At 37.9% G+C, this 13,790-nt stretch overlaps 1 protein-coding gene across 3 annotated transcripts in view; it reads right to left on the bottom strand.

Moving 5' to 3' along the window:
• Nucleotides 1-13,790, bottom strand: part of RNF175 (ring finger protein 175) — a 46,317-nt gene that overhangs the window by 21,552 nt on the left and 10,975 nt on the right. For all 3 annotated transcript variants that reach the window (XM_059375020.1, XM_059375030.1, XM_059375040.1), the window contains one exon: nucleotides 942-1,096. In XM_059375020.1, the coding sequence (XP_059231003.1) occupies nucleotides 942-1,096 (155 nt within the window). The remainder of the gene's footprint in view (nucleotides 1-941; nucleotides 1,097-13,790) is intronic.

Here is a 13,790-nt window from a genome sequence, read left to right as displayed (position 1 = left end):
ACAAACGTGGGTCTTGAACTCATGACCTGAGATCAAGAGTCACATGCTCTTCTGGTTGAGCCAGCCAAGACGCCCTCAAAGATTCATCTTTATCATTACATTTATTTATCTGATTTTTCTCACTGCATATTTTTTCTTCTCCAAAGTAGAAGGAAAAGTTGGTATTCGTCTCTCCCACTTTTTTAGAGGATTAAGAACAAACATCTGAATGGCTAAACAATCATAAGAGCATTCCACAGGAGCTGAGGATTTATTCTTCAACAAAGATCAAAATTTGACATTGTCTTATTACCATGTAACACTTTACACATTTTTTCCTTATCCCATTTCAATTTTATCTAGACTCAGATTCAGATTTTTACCCAGAGAACAAAGAGAGCAAAAGCAAACTTGGGGGCGCATTATGAGGTTAAAAGCACTTTCGAAAGATTTGCAGATGATATGATGGGAATTATAGAAATGTCAAGAGGTTGGACATGGTAATTAAGATGATCATTGGAATAGGAAAGCCTCATTTGTTATGAGAGGAGTAAGTTGTCCATTGCTTATGATTTGTCTGACATAAAATACATACATAGTTGTTAGAAATGCCAACATCGAACTCTTGTTCTATTATAAAATATGTGTAACTCAACATACAATGGAGTCAAACAAAATGCTGAGCTAAAAATAAAGATGAAAATGGTGCTCTAGAAAGTTTAAACTTTTACTTTTCTTCCTTCTGGCTTTCATCTGAAGCAATAAATGTTATAGGTATGTCCAAATCACTATTAAATAATGAACATGTACAGCAGTACAGCTAATCTCTAAATAGTTTGTCTACTGAAGGCAAAAGAAGTGTAATGCTTTCCTTCCCCATCCAGGAAAAAATGGAATTAAAGTATACTTCTTAGTGGTTACAATAAGGAGGACGTCAGGGAAGGAACAAAGGGACTACATACCGTGGTGTTCTCCCCGAGAGGGGCTTTCGGGTAGCTCTGAACAGGATGTAACTGGTGATAACCGAGAACATTCCCCACAGAGAAAGAAACCGCCACCAGTAGAGTTTTATTGTGAAGTAGAGAGGGACAACCCACATTTGCAACAGTGTCACCAGCTGTCAGAAAAATGAACAGAAAGGCTCTTTCAATGACTGAAGACCCAGAAGGGCAAGTCCACCAGTAAATGATTCAGAAGCTACTCTGGGGGGGGGAACCACCTCTACCACCCTGTCTGTAACATGCAGCTGGCTCACCGTCCAGCTGTAAGTTCTTCTGTACATGCAAAGTTTTGAGGGACTTGGTTTGGTCATCTGAGAATTCAAATTGGAAAGAACGCCAAATAATCATTTTCTTTTACGTCTTTTTGCCTGGGTATTTTAGATGAAAGCAACTTTGGGCTTCAAAAGCTACATGACTTTGGACAAATGAGCCTCACTTGTGTTGTAAAATTGGGGGTAATAATGCCTGTCCTGTTTGCCTCTGCTGACCGAGGGAGGCTCAGACCATCACAGATAGGAAAGTGCTCTGGAAACAGTATGTAATAACATGGAGCCAAGCGACCGTTTTTCCTATCACGAGCACATGTACAAATGCACAGTGATGGCAAAGGAGAAAGTGACGTCACAGCAGCTCCTGGGAACACTTTTGTCTGCTGCCCCAGTGCATTGTGTAGGGTTAACCCTTGTGTCCCATATGTGGGATCCCCTCATCCCCTGACTATTCGATATGAAGCCCATCGTTTTGCTTCTTGCTTTGCCTTTTTAGGTATTGGTGGCTTTTCTAGGCAAGCCAAGATGAGAAGTAAACTCCTTCCTGTTCATCTGTGTGTAACTCCGTGTGGCCTATACCACTGACCCGAGTGCGAGTGACCTTAGAGGGTTAAGTTGCCTGGCCCCAATCCCATATGGCAGAAGCAGGAGGGACTGAGCTGCTGGCTTGTGGGTCAGCTTGATACTATCACCACACTGACAGGCACATTTTTTTTTTTTTAAAGATTTTACTTTTTGGGGCGCCTGGGTGGCTCAGTGGTTTTAGGCCTCTGCCTTTGGCTCGGGTCGTGGTCCCGGGGTCCTGGGATCGAGCCCCGCATCGGGCTCTCTGCTCAGCGGGGAGCCTGCTTCCTCCTCTCTCTCTCTGCCTGCCTCTCTGTCTACTTGTGATCTTTGTCTGTCAAATAAATAGATAAAATCTTAAAAAAGAAAAAAAATTACTTTTTTGTTTGACAGATAGAGATCACACATAGGCAGAGAGGCAGGCAGAGAGGAGAGAGCAGGCTCCCCGTTGAGCAGAGAGCCCAATGTGGGACTCGACCTGAGGACCCTGGGATCATGACCTGAGCCGAAGGCAGAGGCTTTAACCCACTGAGCCACCCAGGTGCCCCCAGGTGCATTCTTTAGATCAGGCCCAATACCAGCTATCACCTCTACTGGGAAAAGCAGACAGGCTTAAACAACAGCCATAACCTCTGATCTTTTGTTTGATTACATGCACACTAACCACCTATGATCTGCTCAGCACCAATGTAAGAGGGGGATGGCAAAGACAGTTTGTTGCATGTGAGGATGTTCATTGGTGGGCACCAGGCAATGTTCTGCTGAGGTGAATTCTGAGCCCGGGGCTTTAATTTTCCATCCTACCTTGTGAGAATGGTTATAGTGAATCCATGAGTTAGCTGCTTTATTTAGGAAATCAAGATGAATTTGGCTTTGCTTAAGGAAGTAGAATACTGGGGCACCTGGGTGGCTCAGTCGGTTAAGTGTCTGCCTTCCGCTCAGGTCATGATCCCAGGGTCCTAGGATCGAGTCCCACATTGGGCTCCTAGCGCAGCGGGGAGTCTGCTTCTTCCTCTCCCTCTGCTTGCCACTCTGCCTGCTTGTGCTCTCTTTCTATCTCTCTGTCAAATAAATAAATAAAATCTTAAAAAAAAAAAAAAAAAAAGGAAGTGGAATACTCTTCCTGAGGGCCAGAAACTACATACTAAGTAAGACTTGCTATACTTGAGAACTCAGCACTAGCCAACGTGACCCTCTGCTATTGATAGTAAACGTGGGAGGTGCCCTTAAAGAAAGTCACACGAGTATTTGGGTATTTTACTCCCTACAGCTGATTTTGGAGATAGTTATCTATGATAAATGACATGTTTTCTGGCTTTTTTGGTTTATTACTTCTGATATTGAAAAAGGAAATGGACATGATTTCCCTCTTTCAAAATCTGATCATCTACCTTTGCATTTTTCATCTTTGTCTTAACAGTTCGATTTGTCTTGAGCTCCCAGTGTTATATGTAGGTGATGAGTCACTGAATTCTACATTGGAAACCAACATTTCACTGTATGTTAACTAACTAGAATTTAAAAATTTGAAAAAAAACCCAATTTGATCATTTTTATATTTCCCCCATAAAAATGCTGAATTTTTAAAGAATAATGATTCAGTTCATTTTAATTCAGCAAAACTACCATACCTCTATATTTTATACTTTACATCATAAGCCAGAATAGGTTAGACTAATCCATTTCCTCAAGTCCATGGAATTATTATCATCTATAATACTTTGGAGTAATGATTGGGTTATATTTTTATGATACTAGTTCTCCTTGTGAATCAACCCATTTCTAGAAGAGCTCAAATTTCTCTTACTCGATGCCTGGGCTTAATTAGCAGTGAATAACCATGTTCAAATATATAGACATGCTACTTTTAAAAAATAGGCCTGAGAGATCAGAAATAAAAGAAAAGCAAAGAATCATCATAGCAGGAATGCAACTGTGTAATTTCTTAACTATCTTTAAAGTGTAAACCCAGTGCCATATTTTCTCAACATGCACAGGGCAAGATTAGAAATGTGCATTACGAATTCACTAATTGTAGAGGTCATTTTGAAACGAGGGCCGCATTTCGTATCAATTGAAAAGATTCTTTATCAATTTCCAGAGCAGTTCAAACTTCTCATTTTAATAGCAACTGCCACATATGAAATGTAGGAATTTGGTGCCTCATAAATAAATACACGAAATCTGTGAAATCGAGGTGCATGCTTGCAAATGAGGAGGCCTGGCAGCTGGGACACATTAATAATGCCAGAGGGGTCACCATCTGGGCACGTGCATATAAAATAAAGCTGCATTCCTGGCCAAGGGCAGCCTGTGCATCTGGATCCCATCACCAAATGTTCTCCCCACCCACATGTTGTGGCAGAAGGAATTTCCTGACGAATCAGATGCTGCCCAAAGGTACCATGCTTTTCCTTGGAGCTAGGCACATCATAAATCGGAAAAGAACAGCAAATCAAGTCAAAACAAAGATAGCTTTTAATTGGCCTAATTATATAGAATGATGATTGGATCACACAACATAAAAGAGAGAAAAGGAAAGGGAGGTGGGAGAGAGAAAGAAGAGAGAGAGAGAAAGAGAGAGAGAGGAGGCAGGGAGGGAGGGAGGGGCAGAAGTAGGAAGTTATGTGATACTCATTTCCTTTGCACTGCAAATCCCTAAGTATTTGCAGCCATTTGTCCATGTGTCTCTGTGTGTTTGTGCAGGTGGAGGTGCAGCAAGAGCAAGGAGATGCCAGAGGTAAGCAGAAAATGATCAGTAAATAAATGACTCCAGGAAATACTGCTGCTGTGATCGATCAGTGCCAAGGCAATGAAGGAGCGTGGACATAAATCAGACAAGTAGAATGATGGAATCTTGGCATATGAAGGGCCATTAGATTTTCACTTGGTCCTTACTTCTATCTTCAAATCAATTCAGACTGTTGATTTTGCTCTTCAAATTCTTCAAGGAGATTCTGCAATGTTATGTATGTATGAAACTGTATCTATTTGTGTGTTGCCTCATTTAAAAAAGATTCAAGGAGGCAGAAGGCTTTACTGGTATGGTAATACGTTCTAGTGTTTCACAGCTATTAATAGGCAGGAAGTTGATTTAAATAGAGCAATATTTCAATCTGTGGCAAATTATTTGCCTGTGTGTGGAGGCAAATTAACAGTGTATCTGAAGTCCAAGTTCTGTGTATGTAGTCATCAGGCCTTCTAGTGATCTGAAGGGAAGTACAAGTATTCATTTTTGGCCCCTTCCCCTATTTCCTGCAGATATGAAAAGTAGGATATATAAAAGGAGGTGGAGAGGGTGGTGTGGAATGAGATTTTATTTTTTAATTAAATGCTGTTTAAAAAATGCTGTTAAAAGCATTTGGAAATAATTTAACTTTGAAGTTCTGCCAAGTCCACACCATATCAACACTATAAGTTGAAAAGAGCAAAATTCAAATATCCAGATGCTCTATCTTGTACTAAAACTGTGACTATTTGGAAACATCCAGGTATTTAGTAGTATTCCAAACAAAATAAGAATTTTCCACTTCTCCCCTACTTTCTCTCTTCACTTTTTGACATCACACAGGAGCAGTTAATGTTCTATTTTTAAATGTTGTTTTCTAAATAACATGTTTCCTTTGATCTAGGTATTTATAATAAGCTGCTCTGACACACATACAGTTCCTACAGACCATGGAACAGAATCTAAGACAAACCAAACAGTCACTTCAGAAGCTAGACATTTCTTAAAAGTTGTAATCTGAAAATGTTTCCAGCATTTTAGATTAGTCCCCTCCCCCCTGAAATCCAAATTGTTCATGAAATGATGTGAAACTAATACTATTTTATATGTCGTAGATAATACCTTCAAGGTGTAAATAAATAATAAGTGACCTGGCTCCCACCATGTGCCATTTATTTCTTAATTGTTCCCTTCCAGGATACATATGGAGCAGTAAGGGGTTTGCCATACTCCCATGGGACACTTTTTATCAGTTGCTCATGTGCAATTCCCACTGCCTTACTGGTATAGACTCCTCTGATTTCCAAAGGGACTTAGAGCAGTACCTTTCCCCCCTAATTCCCTTCAGTGAAGTAGTTTCATACATTTGTAATGTCACCATCTGTATTTCCTGGGAATTCTCCAATCTCCTAAATGGAATTTTTAAAAAATTGGCATGCCTTAACTTCCGCTCGGTGTCCTGTACTGTTCAGTGGGATTTGACAAACGCATACAATTTTGTATCCACAATAACAGTATAATACAGGTCAATATTATGGCCCTAAAGTCCTCATTTTACTTGTTTGTCCTTCTCTCTTCCCTCCTTGAGCCACTGATAGCCAATGGTCATATTATGATCATGACAATGATCATTTTCTCAGAATGTATTACTGGAATCCTACAGCAGGCAGCCTTTTCAGATCAGCTTGTTTAACCAAGTTTCTTTCATGTCCTTTCATGGCTTGATAGCCTCTATCCTTTTACTGCAGACTAACACTCCATTGTATAAATATACCACAATTTATTCCAATTTTAAAGGACAGTTTGGTTATTTCCAGTTTTGGGTAATTATGAATAAAGGCACTATTAAATATTTGCATGCAGGTTTTTGTGTCAATGTAGACTTTCATTTTCACTGGGTAAACACCTAGTAGTGTGATTGCTGGATCACGTAGGAAGACTATGCTTTTTGGGAAACTGCCCAAGGGACTTCCAGAGTGGCTTTAGAATTTTGAATTCCCACCAAGATTTCCTGCTTTCTGCATCCTCATCAGCATTTAGCATTGTCAGTTTCTTTGGATCCTAATCATTCTAATATGTATGTATTAGTATCTTATTATTGTTTTAATTTTCAGTTTCCTAATAACATATGCTGATGAACTACTTTTCATATGTTTATTTGCCATTTGTATATTTCCTTGATGAGCTCTCTTTTCAGATCTTTTGGCATTTAGCTTATTTTCTTATCATTGGGTTTTAAGCATATTTGGGGTAACTGTCCTGGGATGGATGTTCGTTTTGCAGTTATTTTCTCCCCTTCTGCGACTTGTCTTTTCATTCTCTTTATAGTATCTCTCACAGAGCAGTTTAATTGCTATAAAATCCAACCTACCAATATTTTCTTTCATGTATCATGCTTTTGGTGTTCTAAATTCATCAAGATTTTGCCCCCATGTTATCTTCTAGAAGTTTATAGTTTTGCACTTTACATTTAGAACTGTGATCTACTTTGAGTTAATTTAACGTTTTAAAAGATTTTATTTATTTATTTGTCAGAGAGAAAGAGAGAGAGAGAGCATAAGCAGGGGGAGCAGCAGGCAGAGGGAGAGGCAGTTTCCCTGCCAAGCAAGGAGCCTGACGCGGAGCTCGATTCCAGGACCCCAGGATCATAATTTGAGCCGTAGGCAGATGCTTATCCAATTGAGCCACCCAGTCATCCCAAGTTAATTTTAGTGAAATATATGTTCCAGATTTTTCTCTCTCTCTCTCTCTTTTTTTTTTTTTTTGGCATATGCGTGTCCAGTTGTTCCAGCACCATTTGTTAGAAAGATTATTCTTTCATTGAATTATCTTTGCCCCTTTGTCATGGATTAGTTGACTGTATTTGTGTGGGTCTATTTATGCGCTCTCTGCTCCGGTCCATTGATCTAAATGTCTACTCTTTCACAAATGTCACACTGTATTGATTACTATAGCTTTACAATAAGTCTTGAAGTTAGGTAGTGTCAATCCTCCAACATTGTTTTCTTCAGTGTTCTGTTGCCTATTCTGGGTCTTTTACCTTTCCATATAAAATGCAGATTTAGTTTGTTGATATTCACAAAATAGCTTGCTATGATTTTTTTATTGGGATCGTATTGAATCTATAGATCAATATCTTAACGATATCAAATCTTCCAATCCATGAATATGGATTATCTTTCCATTTATTTTAGGTCTCCTGTTTTTATATATACATCTTATACATATTTTGTCAGATATATACCTAAATATTCCTTTTTTGAGTGCCATTGTAAATGGTATTGTGTTTTGATTTCAAATTCCAGTTGTTCATTGCTAGAATATAAGAAAGCAATAGACTTATATATATTGACCTTATATCCCGCAACTTTTTTATAATCAGTTATTAGTTTCAGTGTTGTTTTTGTTGTTGTTGATTCTTTGGAGTTTTCTACAGAAGTCATGTCATCTACAAACAAAGATGCTTTTATTTCTTCCTTCCCAATCTGTATTTATCTGCCCCCCCCCCCTTTTTCTGTCTTATTGCAGTAGCTAAGACGTGCAATTCAGATAGATTTTCTTGTATTCTTCCTTATCTTAAGGGGAAAGCAACCTGTTTCTCATCATTAAGTGTAATGCTAGCTGTAAGTTTTTTTTTTTTTTTTAAGATTTTATTTATTTGACAGAGATCACAAGTAGGCAGAGAGGCAGGCAGAGAGAGAGGAGGAAGCAGGCTCCCTGCTGAGCAGAGAGCCTGATGAGGGGCTCAATCCCAGGACCCCGGGATCAAAACCCACTGAGTCACCCAGGCGCCCCATGTAGGTTTTTTTTAATAGATATTCTTCATCAATTTGAGGAAGTTCTCTATTTCTAGGTTGCTGATAATTTTTATATGAATGGGTGTTGGACCCTGTCAAATGCTTTTTTCTACATCTATTAACATGATCATAGACTTTTTTCTTCTTCAGCATCATAATGTGATTGATTACATAAATTCGTTTGTAATTTCTGAACCAACCTTACATATCTGGAGTAAATCCCATTTGGCCATAGTGTATAATTCCTTTTATACATTGTTTAATTTGATTTGCTAGTATTTTGTGGGGGATTTTTACATTTGTGTTCATGAGAGATATTGGTATGATTTCTCCCTTTTGTAATATCTTCATCAGATTTTGGTATTAGGGTAATGCTGGCCTCAAAGAATGAGTTCTGATGTGTTCCCTCTACTTTTACTTTTCGGAAGATTGTAAAGAATTCTTCCTTAAACGTTTTGTAGAATTCACAATTGAAATCATCTGGGCTTGGTGCTTCTTTTTTAGAAAGATACTAATTCTTGACTCAAAAAAATTTTTTGGGGGTGCCTGGGTGGCTCAGTGGGTTAAGGCTTCTGCCTTCGGCTCAGGTCATGGTCTCAGGGTCCTGGGATCGGGACCCACATCGGGCTCTCTGCTCGGGGGGCAGCCTGCTTCCCCTTCTCTCTCTGCCTGCCTCTCTGCCTACTGTGATCTCTGTGAAAATAAATAAATAAAATTTAATTTTTTTTTTTTTTTAGAAAGAGCAGAGTTCGGTGGGGAAGAGGGAGAGAGAGAGTCTTAAGCAGGCTACAGGCCCAGTGCAGGGCCTGATGCGGGGCTTAATCTCACAGGCCTGAAAGCATGGCCTGAGCTAAAATCAAGAGTCCAATGCTTAACAGACTGAGCCACCTGGGTGCCTTGACTCAGGGTTTAAAAATAGATATCCACCAGAGGCAGGAAGTATGGGGAGGGTTAAATGGGTTATGGTGGTCAAAAGGTATAAATCTTCAAACTTCAAGTTATAAGATTAAATAAGTCTTGGGGATGTAATGTATACCATGGTGACTATAGTTAACAATAATATGTATTTGAAAGTTGCTAAGAGAGATCTTGAAAGTTCTCATCACACACACAAAATTATAACTATGTGTAGTGACAGATGTTAACTAAATTTACTGTGGTAATAACTTCATGTCATATGCATAGATCAAATCATGAAGTTGCACACCTCACCTAAAATTAATGCAGTGTTATATATCAATTATATCTGAGGAAAAATAGATATAGGCCTATCAGATTATTCATTTCTTCTTGTGTGAGTTTTGGTATCGTTTATGTTTTTTGAAGAATCAGTCTATTCTATTTAGGTTATCCAGATTTGTGGGCATATAGCTATTCATAATAGTCCATTATTTTTTTTTATGTCCATAGGATCAATAATGATGACCCCTCTTTCTTTTCTGATATTAGTAATTTGTGTTTTATTATTTTTCTTGGTTTGCTGGCTAGAGCTCTACCAAATTTACTGACCTTTAAAAAAAACAGTTTTTGCTTTCATTTAGTTTCTCTATTGGTTTTCTGTTTTTAATTAAATTTTTGCCCTAATTTTTATTATTTCTTTTCCCTAATTTTTATTATTTGTTTTCCCTGCTGTAAGTTTACATTACTCCTTTCTTTCATTTCCTAAACTAGATGCTTAATTGATTTTAGATCTTTCTTCTTTTCTAATACATGAATTCAATGTTATAAATTTCCCTCTAAGCACTGCTTTAACTTTATCCCACAAATTTTGATATGTTGTATTTTTGTTTTCACTTAGTTAAAATTATTTTTTAGTTTCTCTTGAGTCCTTCTCTTTGTCTCATGTGTTGTTTAATCTCTAAATATCTCAGGATTTTTCCAGCTATCTTTCTATTATTGATTTCTAATTTAATTTTTGTGGTCTGAGTGTATACTTTGTATACTTAAATTCTTTAAAAAATTTTTGGTGTGTTTTATGTCCTAAATGTGGTCTATCTTGGTGAATGTTTTAAGTGAGCTTGAGAAGAATGTGTTGTTGGATGAAGTATTCTATAAATATCAATTAGGACAGATCGATGAACTCTATCGTTGCCAATTTTCAGATCAACTCTATCCTTGCCAATTTTCTGCCTTCTTGCTCTATCAACTGCTGAAGGAAGCTGCTGATCCAACTAAGCAGTGGATTTGTCAATTTCTCCTTGTAGTTCAATTAGTTTTTGCCTTGTATATTTTGATGTTCTCTTGTTAGGTATATGCACATTAAAAATTGTTATCCCCTTTTAAATAACTGACTCTTTTATCATTATGTATTGCCCCTTTTTTCTCCCTGATGGTTACATCTGTATTCTTATGAGTTTCTTGTCAACAGTATATAATTGGGTCTTATTTTTAGTTTTCATTTGTTTTATTTTTTATTCACAGTGACAATCTCTTTTAATTGATGTATTTAGCCTATGTACATTTGAAGGGACTATTGATATAGTCGAATTACTATCTACTATATTTGTAACTGTGTTCTGTTCATTGCACAATTTTTTTTCTTTCTTTTCCTCTCTGCCCCACCCCCTTTTTTAGGCTCTCTGGCTTTAAGTGAGAATTTTATGATTCCATTTTCTCTCCTCTCTTAGTATATGTATTTTTTAAGAAAGAGAGAGAGAGAGCGAGAGAGCGAGCACAGGCATGAATGCACACAAGTGGAGCTAGGGAGAGGGGTAGAGGGAGAGGGAAAAAAGAATCCTCTTTTTTTTTTTTTTTTTTTTTTTGGAAAGAAAGAATCTTAAGCAGGTTCCATGCCAGCACAGAGCCCAGCACAGGGATCAATCTCGTGACTGAGATCATGACCTTGGCCAAAGTCGAGAGTTGAATGCTTAACTGACTGAGCCTCCCAGGTACTCTAATTACATATTTTTAAAAAAGTGTTTCAGTGGTTGCCCTAGAGTTTGCAATATACATTTACAACTAATCAAAGTCCGTTCTCAAATTATACTATTCTGTTTCACTGGTAGTGCAAGTATCTTATAACACAGAAATCCCAACTCCTCCCTCATGTTTCTTCTAACATTGCTGTCATTCATGTCATTTACCCATATACTACAATCAACCAGTACAGTAAACCCTTGAACAACATTGATTTGAACTGCACGGGTCTGCTTATATGTGGATTTTTTGACAGTACCATATCATAAATGTATTTTGTCCTCCTTATAATTTTCTTAATAACATTTTTCTTTCTTTAGTTTACTTTACTGTAAGAATACAGTATATAACATATAACATATCAAATATGTGTCAACTGACTATGTTAATGGTAAGGCTTCTGGTCAACAGTAGGCTATTTAGTAGTTAAGTTCTTGGGAAGTCAGAAGTTATACACAGATTTTCAACTATGTGGGGGTTCAGCATCCTGAACCCTTCTGTTGTTCAAGGGTCAATTGTACATTGTTACAATTACTACTTTGAACAAATAGTTATCTATTTGGTCAGTTAAGAATAAGAAGTATCTTATTTTATCTTCATTTATTCCTTTCTGACACTCTATTTCTTTATGTAGACTTGAGTTTCTGACATATATAGTTTTCTGTCTTTCTGAAGAACTTCTTTTAACATTTCTTGCAGTCAAGTCTATTAATGAATTACCCCATTTTTTTTGTTTATCTGAGAGAGAAATTATTTTACTTCCACTTTTGAAAGATAATTTCTCTGGGTATAGAAATATACGTTGGTGGATTTGGAAAAGGATTCTTTTATTAGTAAACTGCTTTTATAATGTATGGCTAAATTTGTGAAACTGTTTTATATACATCAATTTCTCTTGAATGCACTCAGAGTCAACTAATGGTACTGAACACTCACTATATATCAGTTACCAAGCTAGAAGTTCTCACAGGAAAATGTTTCTGAATCACAATAACTTTGGAGACAGGTTCCTTTCTTCAGTAGTTCCATTTTGCAGATTAGGAAACCATGGTTCAGAGATATTTAAGGAACTCATCCTTGATATGAAACAAACAAACAAACAAACAACCTAGTGAGGTTGGATTCTAGTCTCTACTCCGCAACTAATTAGTTACACAAACTTGACTAGGTTATTTAATCTCTCTGAACTATAATTCACAAAAGAAATAAAAAATAATTATCTCCCAGGGTAACTTAATGTATAAAAAGCTCACTATCACAACTATAACAGTAACAGTAATTTGTATATAAATTTTTGTATTTAGTAATTTATATTTAATAGTAATTATAATTAACATGTTACAAATATTAATATATTACTAATATACTGATGGAGATTACAAAGTTAAATCCTCATATATGGCCCCTTGTAAAAAAGAGCCAGGAACTCATGAATCTTGTAACTGTGTTCAAAGCTCTCTGTAGCTCTGCTTAGGTGTCACATAATCTTAGGTGCCAAGAGAAGCAATTTAAAAGTTAGGGTCTCCCTGGATGGTAAGGTTGTTCAGGTCAGCATTTGTGGAAACATGACCATATCAAATTCCATCCCAAAGTTGAGAAGTATGTCAGGCAAAGGGATTTTTTTGATACAGTTCACGCAGGGTACGGTAAGAATGCTGAAAACTGGTGCTAGTATCAGCTACTGTTGCTCTGGAAATCATTTCCAGATTCAGGACTTTCAGGTACCACCAAGAGTTCCTGAAATGGCTGTGTTCTGATGCCTGGATCTGGCACTGAACCCTTAAGAATTGCAAAGTATGGGGTAAATCTGAGGCAGTAATATGGGAAAGATCAGCCTCACATGCTGGCTCTCACTTTTGAGCCAAAATTATCAACAGAGACATGCAGGGGAAAGGGACTGCTCCACCCATTCCTTTGGGACATGCAATAATAGATATAGATGGACTGATGGGCAAAGAAGTACAAAATATTCTAGAAGCCAAGCATGTCTATGAGCTCATCTAGGAGAGTCCCAAAGGGCCACCATGAGACCCAAATAGTCCTTGACCACTGTGGGGTATCTTTATCTAGGCTCCTGGCTTTGCCAGGCAGAATCACTCTACGAGAGGCTCCTATCACAGGCATCTGGTCACCTACAAGGGGTTCTCAGAGCCCCTCTGGGTAACCATAAAATAGAGGAATTGTGTGATAGAAGAACACAGAAGTAGCAACCTTGGAGAGCAGAAGTTGGGGGATTAAGGGAGTCTAGTTGTTGGTGAGGGATGGGGTGCAAGCAAAAGTAACAAGCCCGGAAAGTTATTTCAGGCAGCACAACTTGTGGCGGTGAGCGGCAGGAAACAATTTGGGAAGGCCAATCCAGCTACCCAACACTTTTTAAGCTCAGGGATGTCTACTTGGTGCCAGTGTGGCCTGAATCATCAAGGGGTTGAACCTCCAAAGGCAACAAGTCCTTCAAGTGGCCTCTGATTCACGGGCTGATCTGTCTGTGGCTAGGTAGAACCAGTGTGTGAGCCTGACATTGACTAGTGTTGTGAAA

Source organism: Mustela nigripes, chromosome 1 (assembly GCF_022355385.1).
Source record: "Mustela nigripes isolate SB6536 chromosome 1, MUSNIG.SB6536, whole genome shotgun sequence".
Lineage (NCBI taxonomy): Eukaryota > Metazoa > Chordata > Mammalia > Carnivora > Mustelidae > Mustela > Mustela nigripes.
This window is presented reverse-complemented; position numbering and strand designations above follow the sequence as displayed.